The sequence below is a fragment of the Euphorbia lathyris genome, chromosome 9 (genome assembly GCF_963576675.1).
Source record: "Euphorbia lathyris chromosome 9, ddEupLath1.1, whole genome shotgun sequence".
Classification (NCBI taxonomy): domain Eukaryota; kingdom Viridiplantae; phylum Streptophyta; class Magnoliopsida; order Malpighiales; family Euphorbiaceae; genus Euphorbia; species Euphorbia lathyris.
Window position 1 is genome coordinate 24,036,860 of NC_088918.1, and position 26,897 is coordinate 24,063,756.

The window sequence follows — 26,897 nt, forward strand, 5'->3', positions numbered from 1 at the left end:
TAAAATTTTATTTTTACACATATTAAATTATTAATTATCTGGAGAGTATTGTAGTTTTATAATTTTAATTATTTTAATTCTTATTATTCTGCTTTTGGAACCTAGTAATTTCACTAGAAAGAAAGTAGGTATAGAAAATTAAATTAGATTAAATTGATTCATCATGAAATCAGAGATACACTTTACAGATGAAAGTGAACTTTTCACATTATTCTGGGAAAAAAAAAAATCTAACTAGTCATAATAAGCAAAAATTGTCAGAATTATTATTAAAAATATATACTGTGTGATAAAGAAGATTAATTTTTTACTTTTAGAAAATAATTGGAAAGGTTAGCATAATTGAATTTATGGGGTCACATAAATCTATAGGACAATATCTAAAATAGTAATAAAAAAAACTCCATACATGCTGCATGGATCATAGAATGCAGATTAATGGGTCTAAATTAAATTTCAATTACAGACTTTTTGAGCTGTGGATTACATGACTTAATTATGTGGATTATAGAGTTGATGCTTCCTCGACAAATTAAGACCACCTGCAAGTGTTCAATGTGTTCCTCTAATGTTTGGCTATGAATAAGTATATCATCAAAGTAAATAACCACAAACTGGCTCATTACTGGATGTAATATTTGATTCATCAACCACATAAAAATGTTTGCGACGTTTGTCATTCAGAATGACATTATTAACCACTCATACAACTCATATATAGTCTTGAACGATGTTTTCCATTCATCCCCTGCTCTAATCTGAATTTGGCGATAACCACTCCACAAATCAATCCTAAAGAACACCTTTGAACCTCTCAATCAGTTCAACATATCATCAAATCGAGGAATTACCGAATGATGATCTTATTGATAGCTTGACTGTCCATGCACATTCTTCGTGAACCATCTTTCTTTGGGGTAAGTAAAGTCAAAACTACACACAGGCTTATGCTCTCTCTCATATAACTCATCTCCACTAGTTCTTCCACCTTCTCCTTCGTGATCTCACTCTCTTTAGGACTCATCCCATAGTGTGGAAGACTCGGAAAACTAGCTCCCGACACTAAATCAATATGATGTTGAATGTCCCTCAAAGGTGGTAACCCATTCGGAAGCTCTTCGGGAAATAGATCATAATACTCCTCTAGCATTAAACTCGCTTTATTGGGCAACTACTGCTCTTCTTCCTTTTGCACTCCCCCTTTCAGCTTCACCATCACCATATATATAACTTGGTTCTGTTCACATTCCCGAATGAAAGACTTGTCATGAGTCGGACACACAATTAACATTTCTTTCTTCTTCTTGCTTGGCTCTCCCAACATAGGATTGAGTATGTACTTCACCCATTCATTCACAAACTTGTAGGTGTTACGCCTTCCCGCATCAATAACATCTCTATTGTATTGCCAAAGCCTTCCCAAAATCAAATGGCATGCATCCATGTCCACACGTCATAATACGCTTCATCTTCATAGTCTCCAATGGCAATAGGCACTTTGCAATGTTGATTAACCCGAACTCCCCAACATTCTTGATACACCCCCACACTATATGGGTTATGATGTGCTCCCAACATCAACTCAAACTTCACAGTGGAATTGCTAATGATATTATCTTAGCTCCCGCTATTAGTGATGACATTACGTTTCTCTCCTTGCACTAAACATCGAATTCGGAAGACTTAGTGTCGTTGATCCTCTCCAATCCAATTGGACATAAGTAATCTCCTTATAACGTATATGGCATGAATCTTATCAAACTCTCCATCATCCTCATCCTCAAGCGGCTCAAAATATACATCATCATCATCACCATAGTCATCTTGAAAGGTGCCGGTTTGGCATACGAGTTGTTATTTGTAGGAGGTGGAGGTGATCCCCTTAATGGTGTCATATCTCCCGGTGGTGCTCTCACAACATTAAGAGTTGTAACTGTTAGAATAACCGAATGGTTATTATTCTGTTTTAGGAAATATTGTTGTAGAGTTATTTGTAATTAGTAGGTTGATTTTTTCCTAGATTAGCTCCTAAAATTACTCTTAGATTAGCTGTTGGAGTTTAGTGTCCTAAAGACAATTGTTTTGGGATATTAATATTAATGAATAAATTGTTTATTTGATCAGTTGTTTAATCAGATATATAGCATTAAAATGTAACTATATATAACGACAATAATCTTTCATAAAGAAAGTAACTCTAAGTTTATTTAAGTAGTTATAAAGTGTTCATACAAGCATGAAGTGAGACTGTACTTTATAATAGACCAATAAACTTAAAGTAAACCCCAGTCAAGTAATATGTTATAAGGGTTGGCATATTACTGTTGAGACTTGCATGTAACAGTGATTTCTGTCGAGACAAAAAGCTGATCTCACAAGCTTTAGATATTCGGATATCTAGACAGTTACATGGATCCGGTGAAGGAGTTCATTAGGATTGGGACCCGACTTGAGATAACAGAATGGATTGATTTATCTAATGTGTCAACTGTTCATCTCATTGGTGTTAGTAGGTATAACTAATCCTCAGACTCAAACATTCGTTAATTGGTAATTCTGGATTATGGAGTCTGGTACTTTGATTCTGTGCGAGCACGATCCAATAGGTGAGAGCCTAGGGTGTGTGAGAGCATGGTTGAGTATCACGCAAAGTGATTGCAGAATGGTTAATGTCAGATTGAGCATTCGTCACTCCCGATAAGTGGGAGATATATCCAAATGGCCGCTTGTGGTGAATTGACTGAAATCCTTGCAAGGTGATACAGTTAAGAGTAGAAATGAACATTTCATTTAACTTATCTTTTCAGAGTAAATTCAACTTGTACAAGTAAAACCAGACTCTTCGTTATATGTAACCTTGACACATTCCATGGTTATAAGGAATTGACCGACAGGATATAGTTGATGAAGGATCGTATTATACTGTACCTAATACAGAAATGTTAACGTCAGTTATCAACCTGACTTCTTAATTGCTCTGGGGGAATATCATAGGTTCTGCTAGTAACAGCTCGCGATGGTATTCCGTTATATACATGTTGGAATTAATCGTGATGAATAATTTCAAAGGATATATACGGCTAGTGGCAATAAAGAACCTAATGGGTCGCATATGGGACTTGGAATCGGAGGACGAAAATGTAATTAGTAAAGACACACTATATGGGCCGAAATTTATATATATATTAGGGGATAAATTAATTTGATTAATAATTATAATTTGATTATAATTATGGATTAAATTAAAAGATTATCTGATAATATTAAATTAGAAGTTTTTATGTGATTGGAACTCTAATTAATTATCCCTAACATTAATTGATTATTAATTTGATTAATAATAATTATCTAAATATAATTAGTTATTGTTTAGATAATATTAAAGTGTTTATTTAATTATCTAATTAGGAATCCTATTTAGAATAAGATTCCAATTAATTAAATTCCTAACACAACTGGGATTAGGGTTTTGAGGAGTCTATAAATAGACCCCCTAACCCCAGATTTCGGCCAACCCTATTCAGGAGAGCAAGGAATCGTTCCGTCGTCGTCTCGACTAATTACTTTAATTTCTTACTCTCTCTTTGATCTCGTATCGATTTCTGTTAGAGGCAATCATTGCGATTGCTATTCATTGAAGGTTGATTACTGATTATCTTTTGTTTTGTGTTGAATCAAACGTTCGTGGTTCACGAGTTGATAATAACAAGTTATGGGCACTTCGTTTGCAATGGTAGATAGTTCATCAGTAAAGGTATTACTTTCTATCCCTCTTTATATGAAATAACAATTAACAGATCTTGGAAAAGGGAAATAGATAAAATAGATAAAATTTTATTATTCCGCTATGCCTAGGCTTGTCTATTTTCCTACATTAGCTCCTAAAACAGCAAAACTAGAAGGAGGACTTGGCGGGAAGGTGGCTTTGATAGTGACGGGATAAAGGTCGCCTTGACTCTCACATCTCATTATACGCCGGCCCGTCTGAAAATCCTTCATAGAAAATCCAAACGGGTCAAATTCGACAGATACTGAATTGTCAGAAGTAAACTTACGGACAGAGACTAAATTTTTAATAATATGTGGAGCATATAAAACATTTCTCAAGGCTAAGGGTGGATGTTGGTGAGTTAAGTTTGTGTGCCCTAGTCCATGAATCAGAATTGAATGTCCATTACCAACAATTTTGCCATGATTATTGCTCATATTAAAAATATGACGAGAGTTTACACTTATCAGACGTCATATGTGAAGTAGCGCCTGTGTCCATGTACCATGGATTTTTCGGAGGATTGAGGCTTAGAGTGTACAAAGCAGATTCAGTATCCGTAAGCTCGGAATCGGTAGCAGTATGAAAGGCCTATTGTGGGCGGGGGCCTAACAGCCCTGCATTCTGGGCCGGAGGAGGACCTGTGTAATTGCCAGTAGGCCGAGACCATGACTGAGATGGATATGGACATGAAGGGGCCTGCCAAGGAACCCAAGACCAAGAGCCTTGTTGCGAACCTCCCCAGGACGGCTGCTGCCACTGATTTGTCGAACCACCACTGCTCGGCCGGTTCGCTGGATTATTTCCACGGCCACCATCGTTGCCGCCACCACGAGAATTATTATTATTATTCCGGCACCCCTTTTTCTTATTCTGTCCCCGATTGCCTCCTTGAACCGGACGAGATTGTTGCTGCATATACCCAAACAGATTAGCAGGCGGAGGAGAAAAAGGGAGAAGATCCCGCCGCCACCAAAACAGTCCCCGCCGAGGCAGTAGCGGCCTTCTTCGCTAAACCGGCCTCCTCCAATATAACCATCGATCGAGCCTGATTAAATAAAGGAAGAGGATCCTTTTATCGAATAATAGTGCTGATACTATTATATGCTTCAGTGAGACCCGAAACCATCTGAAGAACAAGTCGGTCATTCGACACCGGGGAATCCACATTACGGAGTTGATCCGATAATTCCTTTAGACGTTGGCAATAAGCAGTGGCGGAAGAAAAATCCTCCATAAGAGTATGAGAAAACTCTTGTTCAATTGAAACTGCACGAGAATGCTTATTGTCCTGAAAGATGTCACGTAAACGATTCCACGCCTCCATGGCGGTAGCATCCGGCTCAATTATCGTCTCTAACAGATCATTAGTAATGGTGGCATAAATCCACCCAAGAACCGTGGCATCTAAGGTTTCCCACTGATCTTTGGCAGCCTCATCGGAGGGAGAGGCAACGGCTTTACCATTCGAAATGATATGGTGGATAACTTTGTGGGATTTGGCAAAAACTTTAAAGAGTTCCGCCCAGGTAGAATATTGAACCTTCTCCAAACAAAGAATAATGGAGATATGGTTTTTAATATTAGACACCCCAAGCGCCGGATGAAACTTGGAGTCAGTCATGATGAACAGATTAATCGAGAAGCGGAAGGTAGAGATGAAGATTGGCCAACCAGTATAGAGAGACTGGAAAAGAAAAGGACGGCGGCTCCAGGAAGAAAACTAGGTTTAGTCTGATACCATAATAGAAGATAATCTGTTGATTATTTCTTAAGCCTAACACGGCATATATACAAAAATACAAGAGTAATTTTAGGAGCTAATCTAGGAAACAATAGTAATTTTAGGAGCTAATCTAGGAAACAAATCAACCTACTAATTACAAATAACTCTACAACAATATTTCCTAAAACAGAATAATAACCATTCGGTTATTCTAACAGTTACAACTCTTAATGTTGTGAGAGCACCACCGGGAGATATGACACCATTAAGGGGATCACCACCACCACTTGAACTCTCCACTTGCTTTAGCATGCTTATCAACTAGCAAATAGTTAGGTTGACTTACCTCTTGTAGCCTTGGAGACCTCATATTCGGGTTTGGTGGAAGTGGATTGCTTCTAGGCGAAGGTGAATGTGGTGGTTATGGATTGTGAACTTCCTCGCACCTCATTGGATGACCTCTCAAGGCTTGTTGGAGCATGCCTTGAAAATCAATCCTCATTTGTTCAATGATGGCTCTCATTTGTTCATCTGAGTTTCTTCTTTGCTCATTTGCAACCTTTAGTTTCTCTATAACTTCAAGCCTCAACTTATCAGTCTTCTTATCATAAGCCTCCATGGTTTCTTGTGGATTCTTGGTTGAACCATGCCAAAAGAAGTCTCAAATTAGGAAACAATTGGCTCTAATATAGAAGCTTATACAAATCGAACACGAAATGATAGTTTTAATTGTAAAGTAACAAAGAATCACACTATTTTCAAACTAAACTTAAATGCTAATATAGACCTTAAAGCCTGTAAAGCACTACTAACATAACTTAAATGCAATAGGGCTAGAATGGACACAAAATAAACTAATGACGGAATAGTAAATAACATAATGGTGGAAACTGCAAATAAGGAGTGACAAGACTGTAATTAGGACAACTGGTTGAAATGAAGAACTTGCTTATTAAGTCAAGCCACACACCTTGTGGAAAAATGACATGCCATGTGGTCTGAAATTTTGATAACTCACACGTCGTCTAACAAGATCCACACGTCGTGTGAATTAAGAAAAAAAAATAGAACTTCACTTTTTCGGCCACACGTCATGTGATTGTCTCACACACCATGTGAAAGCTTTGGTTGTTTTCCTTTTTCTTTGTAGGGATCACACGACGTGTTGATATTTGACATGTCGTGTTCAGGAATTTTCACATGCACCTTAATGAGCAAGTGAATTTGCCCATTCACCGTTAGATATAGGCTTATTAAATCTAAGCTTCGGGATGCTTTGAATCTCCACCTTAGGTTCTAATAAGCCTAGATCTAACGGTGAATGAGCAAATTCTACATGCTCATTAAGATGCATGTGATCAAGACTGTGTCGTGTTAGCCTTGTTTCCTTGAATTCCCAACTTTTTTTATTGATGCCCTTATCATGGCTATAATTTAGCTCACGTTTTAACTATTCAATAAAATTTGAAATTATAAATCTTTCTTTAATGGGATTTGAAATTACAGTTTTCCTTTAATGAGATTTGAAATTACTGTTTAAAATCGTGTCGTATTGCATTCACATGTCGAATATATCTAAAATAAATCTTTACTATATTTAACATAAAAAAACAAAGAGTATGGAATTTGAGAAAAAGAATTCAATATCCAATCTAATTTCAAATCTTTTTCAACACAATCAAATATATTTAATTAAAAAATGGATAAAATTTTGTTATTCAAATAAATACCGTTTTTCTCTTCAAAAGAAAAAGGAAATACCGTTTGATTGAATACCATAATACGTAACGTTCAGGCAAATCAGCGTTGATCAAAGCAAATATATCAATCTATCTATCTGCATCAGAAAAAGCGAGCAGTCGGCTAACGGCCGGTACAACAACAACACCTATTTCTGCTTCCTCTGCCTTCCTTCCTTCGCCTTTCAGTTTCCACCCCCAACCACTCCTTCTCTTCCACACACACTTCACCGCCATTTTTCCTTCTCAACCTAAACGTACCTTTCACTTCCCTTCTCTTCTCCACCAAACTTTCCTCTCTATCTTCTTCACCAAACTCCTCTCTGCAATTTCCACTTTCCGTTTGTAGATCATTTCTCGATTCAACCGCAGCTTTTACTGGATAAAGAAACGTCATCGAAACGCCATCATTCACGCTATTCAATACTCTCTTTATCCTTAAATTCACCTCCCCTTCCACTTCTCTCGCTACTCTTCAGATTCCTGTAAGTTCTCTCTCTTTCTCTATTTTTTCTCTCTGATACTGATACCTGTTTCGGAGTGATTCGTTAACAGCGACGGCGATATAGTAAACGTTGTCGTTTTGCTTGTTTTTGTTGTTTTGTTTTACGTTTTTGAAATGGAGGAGTCAGCATTTGAGTCAGTGTGGAATCTGTTTGGACTTTGCCAGTGGAGGAGTTGGAGAAAGCGAGACGGTTCCCTATGTCATCGTTTCCTTGTCTTATATTGCTTAATTGTTTGAAATTGACGACGATCTGAGCTGCTTCATGTTTTATTTTGATCAATTCGATTAGGAATTTTTTTTTTCAGAGTACAACTTCAGATATTCGGTTGACTGCGTTTTGACTTTCGGGTTCTGCTTTATCTTGCTTGCGTGCGGAAGAGACTGATTTCTATATTGTTGTTTCCTCGATATATTTTTGAGTTGAGGACGAGTCGAGTCGGATTTCCGTTTTCCTTTCGTTTATAATCAGTGACCTGTGCTGAACTGTGGCTATTGCAGTCATTTTCATATTCGCGAATATTTGGTTGTTTTCGGTGATTGTGATGTACTCCGTCTCTGATCTGAGGTTTTTTTTTTTTTTCTTCAAGTATTTTATGGAGGAGTCGGTGTTGAATTCCAATTGCTTTTATTTGCTTCAGTTACATTCCGATGTTTTCATGATTGTGTTATTCGTTTGGTATATGAATCACTACTGGGGGAATTAACATAATTGTGTTGACTTGGATTTGATCGTAGCGGCGATGGTCATGCAGTCATGATGATATCTTCTTTATAAAAATATTAATTTCGATTTTATCGTGCGGAGATGATTCGGGAACTGGATTTTGGATAAAGTTGTTATTTAATTGTGTCCATCACAGCTTTTAGGGGGGAGTTTGACGTGTGGGTCTGATCTATGATTTCTTTTATTATGCAGAGAAAAGGTAGCTTTGAACGCCGATAAGATTGTTTTTTGAGGAAGAAGAATCATGAATGCGCCAATTTTAGAGGTCCAACCCAGAGAACTGCAATTTATATGTGAGTTTGGCCCCATGTTAATTATTCCTTTTTCTTTTTTAGTAGCATTGCTTTTCAAGGGTTTTGTGGTTGTTATTGCTACTGTAGATAATCAATGCCTTCTTGATAATAAAAAGGATTACGAATTAAGGTTTTTGATGTCTTGTTGCTGTTTGCTTTTGGGAAGCCATAAAGAGGGAAAACAATAGAAAAGCTATAGCTGGCCCCAAATTTTATCGAATGCATATTTTTTTTTCTTTATTTCACTTTTAGAGGGTAAAAAAATTGGAAGTTTTTAGTATTCTTTGCGATAATCTGGAAACTGTTTTTGATAGTATATGGCAATTTGTTTGGTTGCCTAGTTCGCCTTTCTGGATCTCAATGGTCATGGATGTGATTGTCATTTTGCAGTTGAATTGAAGAAACAGAGCTCATGTGAAGTACGGCTTACCAATAACACCTTCCATAATGTAGCTTTCAAGGTTTTAAATCCCATCTTAACACTTTTCAATTTTCAAGAGTGTAGTATGTAGTTTTACTGTCGTGCGTGTGTGTAACTCTGTATAAAAATATATATAATAACAGATTAGCTATATGATTCTGAGTTAATGTTGGCAGATTAAGACGACTTCCCCAAAGAAATACTGTGTGAGGCCAAATGTTGGCATTGTCTTGCCAAAGTCAACCTCTGAATTTGTAGGTAAGGTCTTTCCAATTCTTCCAGGTCATTTATAACCATCAAATGCCCATGCATGGACTCGCTTATGTCTGCATATAGTTATTTATTACTTATTTCTATGTTATTTGTAATAGAGTTTGAAGCTGCAACTAGTGTTATTTGATTTGTCATTACTATCCATAACATATGGTTTGTCCTCCGTTTAAGTTTCTTTTAAGGGTAAATAATATAGCATCACGGGAATTCTATGTAGCAGCTTGCATATTCATACAAAAGCAGTTGACCCTTACAAGTCCTTACAACCTCTGAAATTTTCATCAAATCTTCAAGTCGTAGCAAGGATATGATGTATCTGAATTAGAAATTTTGAATGCCATTTGAATTACCACATGCAAATGGAGGCTAGTAGAGCTTCTAATAACTTCTCTGTTTCACAATTTGGGGTTGCTTTCTAATATGTCATTTTCTCAATGTACTCCGTCTACTCATCTTCTACTGTTAATGTTCATTTTCATTCTTTCTGTTATTATATTGTTGGTTTCATTCTCATGGATGAATATTGTTATAGTTACTATGCAAGCTCCAAAGGCGCCTCCTGAGATACAATGCAAAGACAAGTTCTTAATCCAAAGCACTGTTGTTCCTGTTGGGATAAGTGATAAAGACATAACACCTCTTATGGTAAGCATTTGGTATTTGTTAGTTTTGATTTTTTACTCCCATTTTTCTTGTTCATTTTGTCAATGTTCCTTCTTCCCTCCTCACATTTATAATTGGCAGTTTAACAAAGGTGAAGGCAAGTTCATTGAAGAGATCAAGCTGAAAGTGGTTTTTATCAGCCCTCCTCAATCTCCTGTTCTGTCACCAATTAATGGGGTGCTTAAGCAGGGGCCTCCTTTTGATCCTTCTGTGCTAGGAGACCAAATTTTGAGTAAAGTTGATAACACCGCTAATGCTAAGGTGCATTCGGTAAGAAAATTTTCTTCTAGTTTGATGATAGTGGACTTGCTTATTTAGTTTTGATTTAACACTTGTGTCCAGGATGTCCGTTTGGTGACTGTAAGTATGCTTATGGGATTGTGCTTCTAAAAGCTCTATGTTCGCTTTATCTTCCATTTTTGTCAGATTGCCAGGAATGAAAAGGATGTGGAGATGAAGTCCAAGAAGGATGTGAGTAATGTGCAGGAGTTGAAGCCAGCAAAAAACATAGTGTTGCCAAATATTGATTTTTTTAATGGTGAAGAGCTGAATCTTGGAAAGAATGAAAAGTTAAAGCAAGTAAAGGACGCCATTGATGATAAATTTGCAAAGGATGTAGAATTACCTCTGCCAGTGAATCGGGTGCATGTTACCTTTATTGATCAGATGTCGAAGGACGCAGAGTTCCCTCCAAAGAATGCAGTGAAGGATGCTTTTATTGATCAGCAGACGAAGGATGCCAAGTTTCCTCTGCCAGAGAATACAGAGAAAGATGCTATTATTGATGAACGGGTGAAAGGTCCAGAGTTATCTTTACCAAATAAAGCAGGGAATGATTCCATTGTCGATACTCCGATGAAGGATGCAGAATTATCTACACCAGAGAAGGCAGTAAAGTATGCTGATTTTGTAACAGCAAATGCAGTGAAGGAGTTGAAGTTAGTCAGTGATATTGAGGAGATGAAGTCAAAACTGAATCATCTAGAAACAAAACTAAATGAGGTTAGTCATTTTCAACTTTTGATCCAAATTCCTGGAAATTTTGTTGAAAGAACATTGTATTACATTGGTTCTGATCTTATTCTTCTGCACTGAGATAGGATTGCAACTCATTTTCTATTTGTTTGGATTTATGTGAAACGCATGATTAAACGGAATTAAAGGCTTGTTAATTCGTATTCTGTTTCATATGGACACCATCCATCAATGAACTTTTCCCTGGGGATACAGATTTGGATGTCGGAAAGTTTCTTTCCCAATGAAACTAATAGTTTGGTCTGGTATTCTTTCCTTGCAGGCTGAATCCATCATTACAAATTTGACAGAGGAGCGGAAACTAAGCGTTCAAGAAAGGAAAAATTTGCAGGAAGAACTGGTTGGTATTTCTTACAAGAAATTAAAATATAAGCTCATAAGTAATCATGCTGTTTGCTTTGTGAAGGAGTTTCTAAAACATCGATTTGTCTTCCGTTGTAGATACTGTTGAGGAGCGGGACTAATGCGAAAAGATTACAAGTTGGATTTCCTCTTCTATTTGTCGTCATGGTAGCTCTTGTCAGTATTTTTCTTGGATATCTTTCACACCCCTGAATATGAAGCCACCTTATTAGTATATCAAAGATTCAAAAAGTAATTAGAACTACAGTTCACAAAATTAAATAGTCAACAGACTATGGTTCTGCCCTTATCTTTCATCTGTGGTTAATTTAGTTTAGGGTTGTTGCCTGTATACACATTACCTCTTAACTGGCAAAAACGTAGATGTAAAGTATCTGATTCTAATAGAAAAAGATGTTACCTAAGGTGATAGTTGATGGGATTTCAGCTAATGTATCAGTGTTTTACTCATTTTCATTCTTGTATGTTTTCACTATATGTTCCATGCACGAACTAGGCAAAAAGCATCTATATTCGTAATCTTTCATTTTAACATATTAAGTTTCTGATTTTTTATTTTTAATTATATTAAATCCTTGGTGATCAATAAAATCAGCTTTGAACATTCGACTTATTAATAACTTTAGTGTTATTCATTTCATGTGCGTTGAAATTAGATTTTTTTTTTTTATAGTTCGATACAGTTTTCTTTGGTGTTGTTTTTTTTTATTGCAAGAACTATGAAAAGAATAGTGTTAGACTAAAATTCTTAAATGCCTCATGGTTTGAAATGTAAGATCTTACATGATCAAGTAGTGTTAATATGCGTTAGATATTAGTGTATGAACACTACAGTGACACTTGTTTTGGAAGTGATCTGGCCCTGGGCTTGTGCTAGTCCTAATCTAGCTCAGTCGGATCAAAGATTAGATATGGCCGGGCTTGAAATAACAATTTCCAAAATTAGCCCTATCTATATAAATATTTTTATGGATTTGTAATTTCGGACAGATTCAGGTTTGAAATTTCAGAAAAATTGCAGAGCAATTCCACTTGTAATCAAGGCTTAAATCATTATTTGGCAGGCCCCAACCTGTCCAAAGTTGGTTTTTGGCCATTTACCTATTATTCGGTAATATATGGCTACATTTGACTCTCATTTTTACCTTCCGTAACATTTTCCTTTTATCTATTCAAAATTTGTGAAACCTATAATCAACCATATAGGTTTCACAAATTTTGGACAAATAAAGGGGCAAATGTTACCAAATAATAGGTCACGGAAAAATAATAACATTTGGAATAATTCAACAGCTTGATAGGTTAAGGACCAAAAAGTGTTTTACTCCTATAATCAAAGGATTTTTCTTTAAATCCAACAAGACAGCATATACCTATTTGCAAATTACTAAACACGACTATATGCGTTTAATAAGGAAGTTATCTCATATTTCCTCTTTGATAGAATTTCAGCTCTTTGTAAACTCTCAGTAAAACATACAAAAACAACAATTGGATGCTAATCTCTTCCAATATCAATTTACATTCTTCAATATGTTCCGATTTTGAATTTAGAGATTTAATACAACTTCAAATAAAATCGAGTTCAAAAAGTTTGCAAACAAAAAAACGAAAATAATAGAAGAAATCTCAATTCTCATTCATCACGTAGGTACCTCAACTGAAAAAGAAAACAAATTCATCAACTACAATATCACCTCAACTATAAAAGAAAATAAATTCATAAACTACAACATTACCACAATTCTCATTCATTACCGTAGAAGTAGGAATAATGGCGTAAGAAATAATATTGTTGCCATAAAATTGAGACCCCGGAACGTGATGCCCAATTAATAACAAAAAAAAAAAACTCATTATTATCTAAAAAAACTCATTTATTTAGTAGATTTCATCTTAAAACGGAGTAAGCATCTTGTAAAACTTGTCAATAGATTTTAAAACCATCAACAACAAGATTACTTCAATATCAAATGTGTTGAAACAACAAGAACATCAATTATACCTAACTTCACCTTTTCAGAAATTCAATGAAAGCGGATGAAATCAAGTGAAACGTGAACAAATCGGCTATAATTCATTTGAAACACATTCAAACAATTCGTAAAACATAAAAATCAACGTATAATACAGTTTCACTTCGATTTTAAAAAAATTAACATTGCAAATCACACGATTTCACCTATTCTGAAATTATTGAAAGTCTATCAAATTGATTGCATTTGAATGAAATCCACCAAACTAATACCAAACTCATTGAAAATATATAAAATAAACATTAAAAATAATGTTTTAACAAGTTTCGTATGCTTATTTTTACGTTACAATGCAAAATCACACCAATTTAATCCAATTTCACAACTTCTGAAATCAATTAAAAAGTGGATAAAATTGAGTAAAATTTGACAATAAATTGAAAGTCACATCAAACTGATTGAAACGATAAAAAAAAATTAAAAACACTGTATAAATTTTTTTGATATGATTTTCAATATGTTACGATGTAGTCTCCCTCAATTTCACGTCATCTAAAATTCAATGAAAAAGGATGAAATGAATTGAAACTTATATCAAACTAAATCAATCAATTAAAAAACATTAAAATAAATGGTTACACAAGTAGAGGGTTAGGCTATGCTTACTAAATGTATAACATCGTTATATGTGCATATATTATTGAAAAAATAAGCAATACACTTGAAAATAAAGAAACTATCCTAAAACATATTGACTTTATGACATTACTTTACAGGAAAATGATAAAATCCAACAATCTAATATTAACTTATTTATTTTTATTCTTAAAAGAATTAAATCAAAATATTTCAAAGAACTCAGAAGAACAACACAATCAAATAATTAAATCAAGATAAAATAAGAGATTTTATACTCCTCAATGAGTTATTCTTTGAGTGTGTCTTCAGTATCTCGCTTTGTTGTAGCACTAGAAGCCTTTCCAGGTTGCCTCTGGATTCTCAGAAGATTCTCTTTGAATTTTTGATGCTGGGATTTTTTATGTATTCAAATTATCAATTTATACTCTTTGAAATAGACTGACTTTTCTTACTTTTGGCTGATTTTCTTCTTTTATCGGTGGAAATTTTTATATCTCTAGAAATATTTTAGCAATATTTTCTCTCTCTAGAAATTCTGAATTTTCTAAAATAGACTTTTTCTCTTTATGTGGCACAAATCCCTAAAAGTTTTCTTCTTTGGGAAATAAATGGGGGCTCGTGTTTATAGAAGCCCTAAAATGGGTATAAGTGTGGCCTAGGGCCACATTTTGTGTGGCTCTACTCATAAAAATGGCGATCTAGGTCACCCAATAGCCTCCCGACTATCTGACAATGGTCAGGACACCTGGGTAAACCGAAATCAACCCAAGAGATAAAAAAAAAAATTCTTAAGGCATGTCGGAAAACATAAAAAACGACCCACATAAAATAAAAATTATGAAAAAGCATCTTTAATTTTTATTTTTATTCAATCCATTTTAGAATCATCTTTCAATCTTCACAATGCAAAACACATATGTGCTTCTAGCATTATCGGAAAGCTTCGTTATCCCTTTTGGTAGGCACCAATTGTTCCTTCACCTTTGTTCACCCTTGGACGTTGGATCGTTCAACTCCCGTTAAGTTGACGGAGGTGACGTCATGGGTTGCAGCTCGGGAGCCCTCAAGAATCAAAACGACCAAAGGTGCAACGCTTTGAGGTACATCATGAAATGAGGGTTGAGAAGAATCAGCCCCTCGAACCTGTTGGATAACCTCCTCTATATGATCCAATAAGGGTTAAAGATCTGAAGCCAAACTAGAGGAAGAAGATGAAAAGGAAGACATTTCAATGACACACGAGGGTTTAGCAGCAGTACGGTCACCCATTTATGGAGCCGAGTCTTCCCGTCCATCGAAAATTCGAGCTTGAAAGGGTAATAGAAAAGCTCTGGCCACGAGAGGAAGTGGTGGAGAGTCCTTCAGGAGTGGAGGAGCAAGCGGTAACGTTTGGAGTCCTCGACCTTTAGGAGGTGTTCAGGAGATCGGGGCCTTGGGAAGCACTCTCGATCCTAGACCTCTCATAAGCTTCCTTTGTTGCAGCATGTCGAGCTAACATAGATTCTCACATAAAAGTCATGTTAGATCATGCACATACAGGAAAAGGGAATAAATCAAAAAAGATATCAACAAAAATAAAAGATACCTGCAAGAAATTTATCATAAGCAGTTGTCCCCTTAAAAAGCATCCTCCCCTCCCTCATTCGTCCGGAGGAAGAAGGGTTTATCTTCTTGCAAATGTTCAAATAATTATTAGCGACTAAAAGACAACTCCGTTGAGGTCAAGTATTGACAGATCAAGTCTTCTTCTTCAGTAAGTGCCCCGAGCTCCTTCCAAAAGGACTTCTTGACAGGTCTGATGTTCCATGAGGTCAGAAAGGAGAATCCCTCGGGGTACAGGACCCCTTCAACTAACTTCCCCTTTTTGTCCTTCAGTATGCAAATCCAAAATTAATATAGTTTTAAATCTTTAGCACTGGAGGTTTTGTTCATAATGAATGGCTTCCGGTCAGACGAAGTATTATTGAACCAAATGGCGTCGTCCTTTCCTTGAATGGTGGGAGTCCACATGTTGTGGAAGAGCGGCCCAATCATAACCACATTCATGTCATCACAAAGCTTTACCAAAGAAAGAAGATCTAGCTAGCCACTCGGTGAAAGTTTTGCAGGACAAATATCGAACTCATTCAAGACATTTAATACGTCGTTAGAAAAAAGGCAGCCTAATTCCTTATTCCAAATTTTTTTTAATAAAAGCCCACATGACATTCATGCGTTTGCTGAAAATTCTTCGATTTCGGAACACATGCCTTCTTAGGTTTGGAGGTGGGTTCGTAAGTAGATGGTTTCTTTTTAAAAGCCATATTAATGAGGTGATGTTATACTTACTTTGACGGGAAAAAAAAGCAAGGTCATAGAAGAAGGAAACAACAATAAAATCTGAGCAGATATTTGACAGAGAAAGCAAAAGCAGAAAGAAAGTAAATGTCAAACCCTAGAAACAACAGTGGCAATTCGGCAATCTGCATTTAATGAAGCTAATGATGAGGAATAGTAACTGCAAAGTCCTATTCAATCACGTGGAGAGAGAGAGAAAGGTTTAATCGACATATGGTAAGATGTGTGTATATGAAAATGTGCAAGTTCACAAGCCAACTACTTTTTGCTAAGGACAGAGCGCGGTAGCACATGGTTCATTAAAATCTTCAAAAGAAGAAGTGGCAATGTTTAGAGTCCTTCACACAATTCACTAGATAAGTAGACTGAACTTCATTCCTCATACAACATTATGAACTCTAAAGAGGCCGTACATAGGCTAAAGGGGGGGAGATATGATACCCTAAGGAATATTCTATGGAAACATCCACGTGGATCACTGCCACCCTCGGATCCGAAAAATTCATAAGAACTGTCTGATATGGAGAAAAGAATATTCCCTAAATATGCGAACGACACTCTTCATCCATGTGGAAGAATCTCCATTATTCATCCCAATAGTCGTACGGATTAGAAGGAGCAACCATTGGATCATGATAAACGATTGCACAAATAACCGTGGACACAGGACAGAATGCGCCACTTGACATTTCAGAGGCCTAAAGGCCTCAAACTCAATGAAACGATGACACCCCACAACATGTTTGCTACATGGCAGGGTGCACCACCTGACGACATCACGGTCTGAGCTTGGCAGAGCCAATCGAAAGCCGCAACGTGTCTGATGCCTCATTAGGGAACATTCCTAGAATGACGATTATTACCCTTAACAACCACTATAAATTTAAAAAAAAAAAAGATATATGATTCATATAAGGTATAAGCATCGCAATTGTCAATACTTTGATTATCTCCAACCTTCCTTCAATCTTTACTAACTTAAGCATCGGAGCGGATTCGTCAGACACTGGTCCTTCTCTGACCAGTTGTTATTCTTGTCTCATGCCAACAAAGAAGGTTCAAAAGATCATTCAAATTACATGACATCAACAACTAATTAACAAAACAGAAAATCCTACACAATTCTGAAACTCAATTAACTTCTTATAATTCTCCAATTGAGTTTTAAGATAAGCCATTTTTTTCTTATATTCCTTTAACACCCAACACAACCAACAAACATCCTTCCAATATTAAGCTTTGTCCATGTTGTTCTTTTCCTTCCTCTAACATCGCAATAACAATGTAGTCCATATCACTACCAATCCAACGGTTTGAATTTGAATAATCAGAGTTTGAAGTCATAGAGATGGAAATTAGAGATTAGAAATGAAAATTGAGCTAGGCAATCCGTTTTAGGGATAAAAAAAATCAATTTTGTGTTCAGCAATTTCTAATTAAATTTGGTTAAATCAATTTTAGGGTTTAAAGATTTAGAGGTTTAGTGCAAAAATCGATTTATATTTCTAGGGTTGGAGATTTGAAAGAAATTGGGAAAGAAATGTTGAAAAGAATGCATTACTGATTCTTCGGTATTTAGGGTATATATTTTTAAAGACAATTTTACCCTTTAATCACGTCATCAGCTTCGACAGGGTTATGGGAATGTCCTAACCACGATCCTCAATTTACAACAAAAAATACCACAAAAACCTAATTGTGAAACGTGAAATCACAAGATTATTTTTTTAATATTCATTTCGTTTTCAAGTTAACAGACCAATCTTAATCCGGACTTAAAAAAATTCATTTTCAGATGAAAATGCCAATTTTAATCCAAATTGTAGATTTCGTGCCAACTAAAAATGACTTATTACCTATTTAACAAAATGGGGTAAATTTCATCAATGGTATATAACTTTTGCCCTATTTCACATTTTGGTATACAACCTTCATTTTGTCTCACTAATATATACGACCTTATGGGTGACCTCCCAACATAGTGTACAGCAGGTAAAAATGACCGGTCAAACCGGCCAAACTTGCCATTTCACCTTTTTTTCAACTAATTCCTTACAAAATGTGGACCCACCTTATGTTTAATTACTCTTATACCCTCATCCCCTTCCTTAGAACCCCCTCTCTCTTTATCTTTCCCTTTCTCTCTCTAACCCTTCTCTCTCTCTCTAACTCCCGCTCTCTCTCTCTCTAAAAACCCATATAAATGAATCACTACTGATTCCTAACTTCCTATTGACGGCCATCGTCTGTCATCCTATCTCCGCCACCACTGATTTCTAACCCCCTCTCTCTCTCTAACTCTCTCTCTCTAAAAATCTTTATATGGAGTCTCAATTTAGCCTGTCATTCTACAAGGGCTGTGTTGGTATCTGGAAATCCACGATTCAGGTTGAACCAACAACATTCTCAGCCCGAATTCAGAAGTTTATTAATAGCTTTTATAGCTTTCTGGTTAAACTAATATACTTAAATGAAATCAGATCCGGTTTCTGTACTACATTAATATTCAAAGAATATATAATAATATTTTCAAACGGAAAATGAAGTTAATTTGATCTGAATTTCTGTTTGTGTTAGATTTGTCATGAAGGTAAGATGCAGCCTTCAAGGCAGGAGGAGGAAATTAAATCGAAAAAGAGACAAAATATACAAAGCAATGAAGCATTACTATTAGTATTTGATTTCAACAACTTAAAACAAGTGAAAAAAGGAAAAAGGAAACAGCTAGCTGAAACACATTTAATTCAAACTTATGGCTAATATTTATAGGTATAGACTAGAGTACTGCCATTGATTTATGAAGCATCACTATTTTATTTTCGTAGTGAATAAAGCTTGGGAAGTGGGCTGCCATAATCTATGGCTTCATTATCATTATACGTGATTTATATATATTGCACGAAAACTATTTGATGCAGCAAGTGATTTCTTTTTGTAGTGCTAGAAATAAAGAAGGTTAGAGAGAGATGAGTCAGAGAGAGAAAGAAATTTGAAGAGAGAGAGGTTAAAGAGATGAGTTAGAGAGAGAAAGAAATTTGAAGAAAGATAAAGAAATAGATGGAAGAAGACGAAGATGAAGAGATAATGGGTAAAAAAGAGAAATGAATAAAATTAATTTTTTTTATAATTTGTGGATCCCACTTTTACTAATGAATTGGATGAAAAAAGCTGATGTGGCGCGTTGACTTCGGTTGACCGATCATTTTTACCTGCTATACACCATAATGAGAGGTCACCTATAAGTTCATACATATTAGTGAGACAAATTGAAGGTTATACACCAAAGTGTGAAATGGGGCAAAGGTTGTATACCATTAATGAAATTTACCCTAACAAAATGCTAAACCACTAAATTCCTGCTGATTTCCTACCGTGTTCGTTTTGAGATCGTGTCGTGTACAACCCCTCCAACCATGGCAAAATATACAAACAGTTGCACTTCCAGTATTCTGCTAGCAAAAGAATCCAATAAGTGGACTTATTTGTCATTATAATTGGAAATCTTACAATTACAAATACACAAAAACACCAACCGAACAATTTCGGCAGAATGCAAAGCATAAGTTGAATATCCATCCATATCTTACAGGGAAAAAATGATAAACATAGATATGAATCACAAAACAAAATCAACCAAAAGCTACCAATACGGTACACAAGAAAACTAATTACCAGAGTATAAAAATTTGACAAAATTTTCAACAGCAAAGATTAAAGATATGCATCATCCTTAATAATAGAATCTTCAAGATACTTGTAACTATACATAATTTTACATCCGGCCTCCCTCGTGTCTGTCTTTCCTCTTCATTGCCATTGAGGTTGGGAACTTCGTTCTGTTGGTGTACCGGGTTCAACGGGTACAAAACCCCGCCCACCAAACACAGGGCGCATAAATGCGTTATCGAATTTACGCCAGTAGTAATGAACGGTGTGAGTTGGGGTGGTTAGGAGTGCACGTATGCTGTTTGGGCGGGCAACCATACTGTGGGCAAGATCATCCAATGAGTCTTGGTTGTCTCCAAGAAGTGGGACTGTAACTGATTTTGGAGTAGTTTGTTCCGACATGCTGCTTGTAACCGAAATGGTGCTGGTAGTGTGTTTTGGATGCGGCAACAGAAGTCGAATAAGAGGTTTAGTCATCAAACCGAACACCTGCAAGAGATCAAGTAATGAAAGCTTCACTATCTAGTAGTCATCTAAATTCAACCAGACGTTATAAATAACAGGCAATTCGGTCATAGAAGAAGCTGCTAGTTTCGAATTTGAGATTGAAAAGTTAAACAACCAACAATGCAACAATAATCTATAAAATATAATCACACGAACATGAAGCGGTTCTAAAACATATCAAGGTACTGAATTATGTACTAAAATGCAACCTAGAAGAGGAAAATGTTACCACAGTGCTGAAGAGAACAACTGATATCGTGCTGGTAATCATAATTGCATTCGCTTTCACATGGGTATGCCCCAAGCTTGTAAACTGCATTTATTTATGACATTAGATTAGTGAACTTATGTAGGAATGCGAAAGAAGCTGTGATGGAGCCAGAAATAAATACTCGGGGTATCAATGCATGAAAATATGTTAAAAATTACAAAATTCTTTTGGGACTAAGCATCAGCGACGGAAAATTCCGTAGTTATGCCAAATCCATACAAATTTCGAAAAGATTGAAACGGAAATTATACATTTAGCGGCGGAAAATTCAGTTGGTAAATCTGTAATATTTGTTTCTCCCTGGAGTTGGGGTTCAACAGCCCCTCCGTCCGTGACCCCCTGTCCCTTCGCCCCTGGAAAGAAGCTACTCGGTTTCAAACCCAGGACAGTGGAGCTTCCTTTGGATTCCCCGCCCAAATCCATCTCTTGACAGATTGGTAGCTCATCCATGTTAATCATCAACAAGAACACAAAGCTAAATTCTTTTCCGGACATTTCAATCTCAGTGACTTATCTGTTATATGTGAATGCATATTAACCCAACTAAAACGAGGATTGCAAAAGATTCTACCTTATTATAAGCAAGTGCCATTGACACTGCACCTCTCATTAGACCAGCCCACCAGATCACAATCTAGAAGAAAGAACCAAGTTAAAGTGCTTTGACAGATGAAAGGGTTCCAAATCAAAATAAAGAAAATGATAAGAAGAAAGAAATAGAATCACGTACTTGCTGTTTGAAGCCAATCCTGTCAGAAACATTTTTCTTTGATAGGTTGGATAAGAAAGATAACGGGAAAACGAAAGCTGCTCTTCCGACCATAACAAGAACTATTAATATTGAACTCACTGCAATTGATGTTCCAGGACTGAAATAAGACAAATGCATAAAATTATTAAAGAAGGGTGAACAAGTACAGCTGTAAGATTCTGCACTTGTAGAACTCTTAATGGATTATAATCCCAGATGAAGGATTTACGTGTTACTGACAAATCTCCACTTCTCAATGTCCAAGGCGTCCATACCAACATAAAGGAAAATAAAAATCTCAGCAACAAATGATAGCGTAGCAAAAGCATGCCTGCAGCGTTTAAAGAATTAAGAAGATGAGCATTTCCTGATTAAGATAAAAAGAACATAGTGGCTCTCAACAATACAAGACAAACTTTCCGATAAGACATACTTTGTAGTGACTCTTGAACTCTCAGTTACATTGTGCCAGGTGTAATGGGACATCACAATCCCACAGAAAAAAACAGTGAGGATGCCGCTCAAATAAAACAGCTGCATAACATTTAAGTTGTTAAGTCAAAGTTTATAGCACACAAATTCACCCAAAAGCACTAAAAGATAACAGGAGAAGAATCTAGAAAGTCAACACATCTTACTTCAGCCAACATATAGGAAAGGTAGGCCATGAGCATCATAAGAGCAAACTCGCGATCCGTTGAGTGCCTGAATCGTATTAAACAGTGAGTTAATGCAGTCTCATTCTAGTACTTCCACTCTAAATTCTATCTCACGGACACATATATGGATTTCCCATTTGACAATTATACCCAGTGATATATTACAATTATGAGAGGGCCTAGAATAACTTAGAGAACTAGATTCCATTTGCTGACTACCTGCCAATATAAAGTTTTTTGATGATGTAAGCACTAAGTAGCCCAGTCTGCAAAAAAGAAAAAGGAAAATCATATCCATATACACGTTTAGCAAGCCGGCATGTACAAGGATGAGAGAGCAGAGAGGGAGGCTAACCATAACACCCAGCAAAGTGCTTGTGATAAATAAATATAAAAAGCTGCTAATGAACTGCCCCGCAATTCTGGGGTTGATATTAGTCAGATCAAAGCTTTGGATTGCATTGAAAAGCACCACTGATGTGGCATCATTTACAACACCCTCCCCGAACACAAGACTGTATAGCAAAGGTGTCTCATCCTGATTAAGCACCTATATGAACAGACAAGAAAGAAAGTTTAAATTTGAATCACTTTATCCAGTTCACAAAAATTCCAACCACCATGGTTCATTTAGTATCCACCAACCTGCAAAGTGCAAACAGAATCTGTTGCGGCAAAAATGGCCCCTATAGCTGAAAATGGTAAGAATAAAAAAAAAAGTCAGCTTTCAAATACGGGAAGAGAAAGAGAAGGAAAAATTAAACAAAAAAACAAGGAAATTACAAATCAAATACCTAGATAATCCCCAATATCCATCGGACCAATATCCATTTTCTGAAAGAATTTTATTGCACCTGTAAGACAAAGGTAACACTCGTTATTAATAATATTGCATTACTGTAGGCCAACTCAAGTACGAAACCTAACGACGTAACTAATAGAAGATAATCTGTTGATTATTTCTTAAGCCTAACACGGCATATATACAAATATACAAGAGTAATTTTAGGAGCTAATCTAGGAAACAAGAGTAATTTTAGGAGCTAATCTAGGAGTAATTTTAGGAGCTAATCTAGGAAACAAATCAACCTACTAATTACAAATAACTCTACAACAATATTTCCTAAAACAGAATAATAACCATTCGGTTATTCTAACAGTAACGAATATCCAATACAACGGAGATATTTGCATCAAAAGGCATTCTAGTTATTTTGCACTCCTTCATTACACAAGATACTGACAAGGAATTGCAAAACCAACTTAAGTTAATATGCATCAAAATCGCATCCCTGATTCATAATCACAACCATTGTTCAATACGAATATCTTGCGCATGCAACTTGGTTTCTTTCTCGACTCAATGACCAAAGAGCTGCAGAGGAATGCTTGTTCTTAGAAGTCTCGTTTAAATATTGAATCAAATTAAAAAGCACAAAAACTATACCTAGTAAAGCAAAATTAATCTTGAAAAGCAGCTCTTCTCCTTACATCCCTTTTCGACACAAAAGGTCTACTTTGACAAACCAAGAAAAGTAAAGGATTTCAATAAATATATGAACATTTGTTTGCCTTCATGAAGCTTCAGATGTTACAACCAAAAAATAAATGAACTCAAGTTCTCACATACCCATAGATATGACAGTACAGGATATTAAGGTACCAATAGCACCAAATAGCATGATAGTGATGAAGTTACGGAAGAACTGCTTCTTTTTCACCTGAAACCTGTGACAGGAAGAAGGGAAACACCAGAAATGAAGTCAGGCTTACAGAAGAAAAAACATCAAAAGAACCCAATAGATCATTAAAATTACAACAATAAAGAACAGAATATGAAATAAAATTGAGATTTCATTGATTTGAAAAGAATTCATATTAAGCATACCCAGCATTGAATATGATAGGTGGTAGAAGATAAATGAAGAACAAATCCTCGCTGAATACCAGAAGATGCGAACTTTTTCCACCACTAATCAGCAGAATAACAACCCCAGTGCAGACACCCTAATGAATATGCACATAAAACAAATTTCATTAAAATGTCTAGACAGAGGAAGAATTTTTTTTTTAAAAAAAAAAAATTGTTTAAGAATCTTACAATAACAAGGGCTGTGATGGACTCGTTCATCCATCGATTCTCCTCTAGAAGATGACCAATTATAATACAAGCGCAAAGAAGCGCCACAAATAAGTTCATAGACACCACAGAGGCGTGATCAGATGTGGAAAGCATTTGCAATTTTGAAACAATTGAGCCTATTGGGATATCCATTATATCCACCTCTTCTCCTTAATCAAGTAAATTACGACCAATTGATGATACGAAGCAAAAGCTTAAAAAAAAATCCCTAAATCCCAGAATTTATTAATGTCTCTGAACTTCCCATAGCACTATGTTTCTGCAATTACCAAACACAAATCAGCACATGAAAGCATCTAAAACTCTGCAAAAAAAAAAAAAAAAAAATGCATGAACCAGCAATAATGAAGGTACAAAATAAAGCTGAAAATCCGTACAAAAAAAACTTTATGAGGACCCTCTTGCTCAATTATCTCATCAGCAACCAAATGGGAACAACAGTGACCTTACCTTCACATTTCCAATCACAAACAAATCAGTCTCTGTAGCTGGAATTGTGCAAGCACAGGTTCAAGAGAATCCGAACTGAGAAGCAATCAATCTCTGGTTCGAATTTCTCTTCAAAACGGAGAGATCGCGTAAGCTTAAATAAACACAGATTAAGAAAACAAAACAGGAACAGAAACAGAAATTGGAAGGAAATATTGAACCAAATTGAAATCGTTGAGAGAGAGAAAGCGAAAGGGGGGAAGTGGAAATTCAGGAAAGAGAAAGAAAAAGGTGAGACGAGAAAGAGAGGCGTGTGATTCGGGGTAAAAGAGACGAGAGTCGCACAGAGAAGAGGACAGAAAGAAGACCCAAGGAGGAAGAGGAGAGAGAGAAGGAGATGATTGTAGACGCGAGGGAAAATTTAGGAAGTTTGATCGTGACCGTTGGTTTTGTTGACTGGTTTTTAACGGTTATTGTGAGATTGGATACATGGTAACATTTTAGTGAAGGAGGGAAAGTGAGAGGTCATACATAAAGGGATCTGGCTGCTACGTGTCCTTTCAGAAATCAACTAAAGTATTTGTTTATTTGGAAAATGGAAATTACAAATTTAATTTTAAAAAAAAGAATCAAAAATATATAATTGAATTATACCAAAAAAAAAAAAAAAAAGCATTTTATACCCTTCCAAAAGGTTTTTGATCATTTTTATTTTAACATATTATATCTATAATTTATTTATTTTTATCATATTAAACTATTACTAAATTAGTTAGATTAATTCTAATCTAACTAATTTAATATTATATTAGTTAGATTAATTATTTTAACATATTATATCTATAGTCTAATAGGATAAAAATAATTTAATTTATCAATTGAATTGTTTTAGTGGGAGAAAAATATAAATCCTCACTAGAGAGGAAATTAAAAAAAAAACATTCAATCATCTTCTTCTTTCTTTTCTCAGGAATTTTCACATGCACCTTAATGAGTAAATGAATTTCCACATTAATGAGGCTTATTAAATCTAAGCCTCATGATGCTTTGAATCTCCACCTTAGGATTCTAATAAGCCTAGATCTAACGGTGAATGAGTAAATTTTACATGCTCATTAAAGTGCATGTATCAAGACTGTCCTTTTCTTTCCATTTTTGTGTCAATCTTTCTATTTTGTTCATCTATTTTGATAATAACGATGTTGGAGATAAAGAGGAGATTTAATAATAGAAAGGAACTCAAATTGATATTTATCAAAACATTACAACATTTTCGGATTACACACGATATAGACCCTCACACATTTATTTTGCACTCTTCTCTTCTTTATATATATATATCACTCACTTCAAATAAACCACACAACTCTATATCTAATATATAGAGTTTTTATCCATACAAAAAAGAACAACACATATTAATGTGTAGTCATTGGCTACCATACTTCATTCATTATTGAGATAACTTTGATTGTTTACCAAAAGAAAAAGATAACTTTGACTAAGATTTGTTCCCATTTTCAAACCATTCACGTGATTGATTGATTTTTTTAATAATAAAATTAAGTTTATTAATTTTAACATGCCCTCTTAAACTTAATTTTTCGTGACTCCCAGTTAAGCTCTCAAATGGCTGAACGTATCGTACTTCAATGGCTTCGTGAAAATATCTGCAATTTGATCTTGAGTCTTCACGTACTTCAATTTCACCTCCTTTTGCTCAATACACTCCCGAATAAAATGATACCTCGTATCAATGTGTTTACTTCGATCATGAAACACGGGATTTTTTGCTAATGTCAGTGCAGACTTGTTATCGATAAAAATCTCCGTTGGATCAATTTGACTCATCTGAAATTCTTTTAGCAATTTCCGGAGCCAAATTGCATGACACACACATGAGGTTGCAGCAACATATTCAGCTTCACAGGTTGACAGCGTCACAATTGTCTGCTTCTTCGAACTCCATGTAAATGCAGTATCACCCAGAAAAAATGGGTAAATTATA

The 26,897-nt window shown here is 35.6% G+C and overlaps 2 protein-coding genes and 1 pseudogene across 4 annotated transcripts; 1 reads left to right on the forward strand and 2 right to left on the reverse strand.

Moving 5' to 3' along the window:
• Positions 1-4,700: 4,700 nt before the first annotated feature.
• LOC136207296 (uncharacterized) lies at positions 4,701-5,393 on the reverse strand (annotated as a pseudogene).
• Positions 5,394-7,366: 1,973 nt separating this feature from the next.
• LOC136206572 (vesicle-associated protein 2-2-like) lies at positions 7,367-11,961 on the forward strand. 3 transcript variants are annotated; one of them, XM_065997669.1, is made up of 9 exons: positions 7,367-7,719; positions 8,656-8,756; positions 9,147-9,217; positions 9,354-9,435; positions 9,983-10,095; positions 10,195-10,383; positions 10,540-11,115; positions 11,411-11,488; positions 11,590-11,961. In XM_065997669.1, the coding sequence occupies exons 2-9, from the start codon at positions 8,708-8,710 to the stop codon at positions 11,701-11,703; spliced, it is 1,272 nt and encodes a 423-aa protein (XP_065853741.1). In that variant the 5' UTR covers positions 7,367-7,719; positions 8,656-8,707; the 3' UTR covers positions 11,704-11,961. The 3 variants fall into 3 exon arrangements, with proteins under 3 accessions (XP_065853741.1, XP_065853742.1, XP_065853743.1); XM_065997670.1 differs by lacking the exon at positions 7,367-7,719 and adding an exon at positions 7,880-8,304; XM_065997671.1 differs by lacking the exon at positions 7,367-7,719 and adding an exon at positions 8,312-8,572.
• A 7,949-nt stretch (positions 11,962-19,910) lies between these two features.
• Positions 19,911-25,361, reverse strand: LOC136205673 (sodium/hydrogen exchanger 2). The gene is made up of 15 exons (XM_065996371.1): positions 24,911-25,361; positions 24,419-24,719; positions 24,206-24,324; positions 23,948-24,045; positions 23,112-23,171; positions 22,963-23,009; positions 22,673-22,867; positions 22,537-22,583; positions 22,297-22,363; positions 22,092-22,192; positions 21,888-21,989; positions 21,638-21,776; positions 21,479-21,541; positions 20,866-20,949; positions 19,911-20,618 (listed from the first exon to the last, which is right to left on the reverse strand). Exons 2-15 carry the CDS (start codon positions 24,590-24,592, stop codon positions 20,271-20,273), a joined length of 1,644 nt encoding a protein of 547 aa, XP_065852443.1. The 5' UTR covers positions 24,593-24,719; positions 24,911-25,361; the 3' UTR covers positions 19,911-20,270.
• Between the last annotated feature and the right edge of the window lie 1,536 nt (positions 25,362-26,897).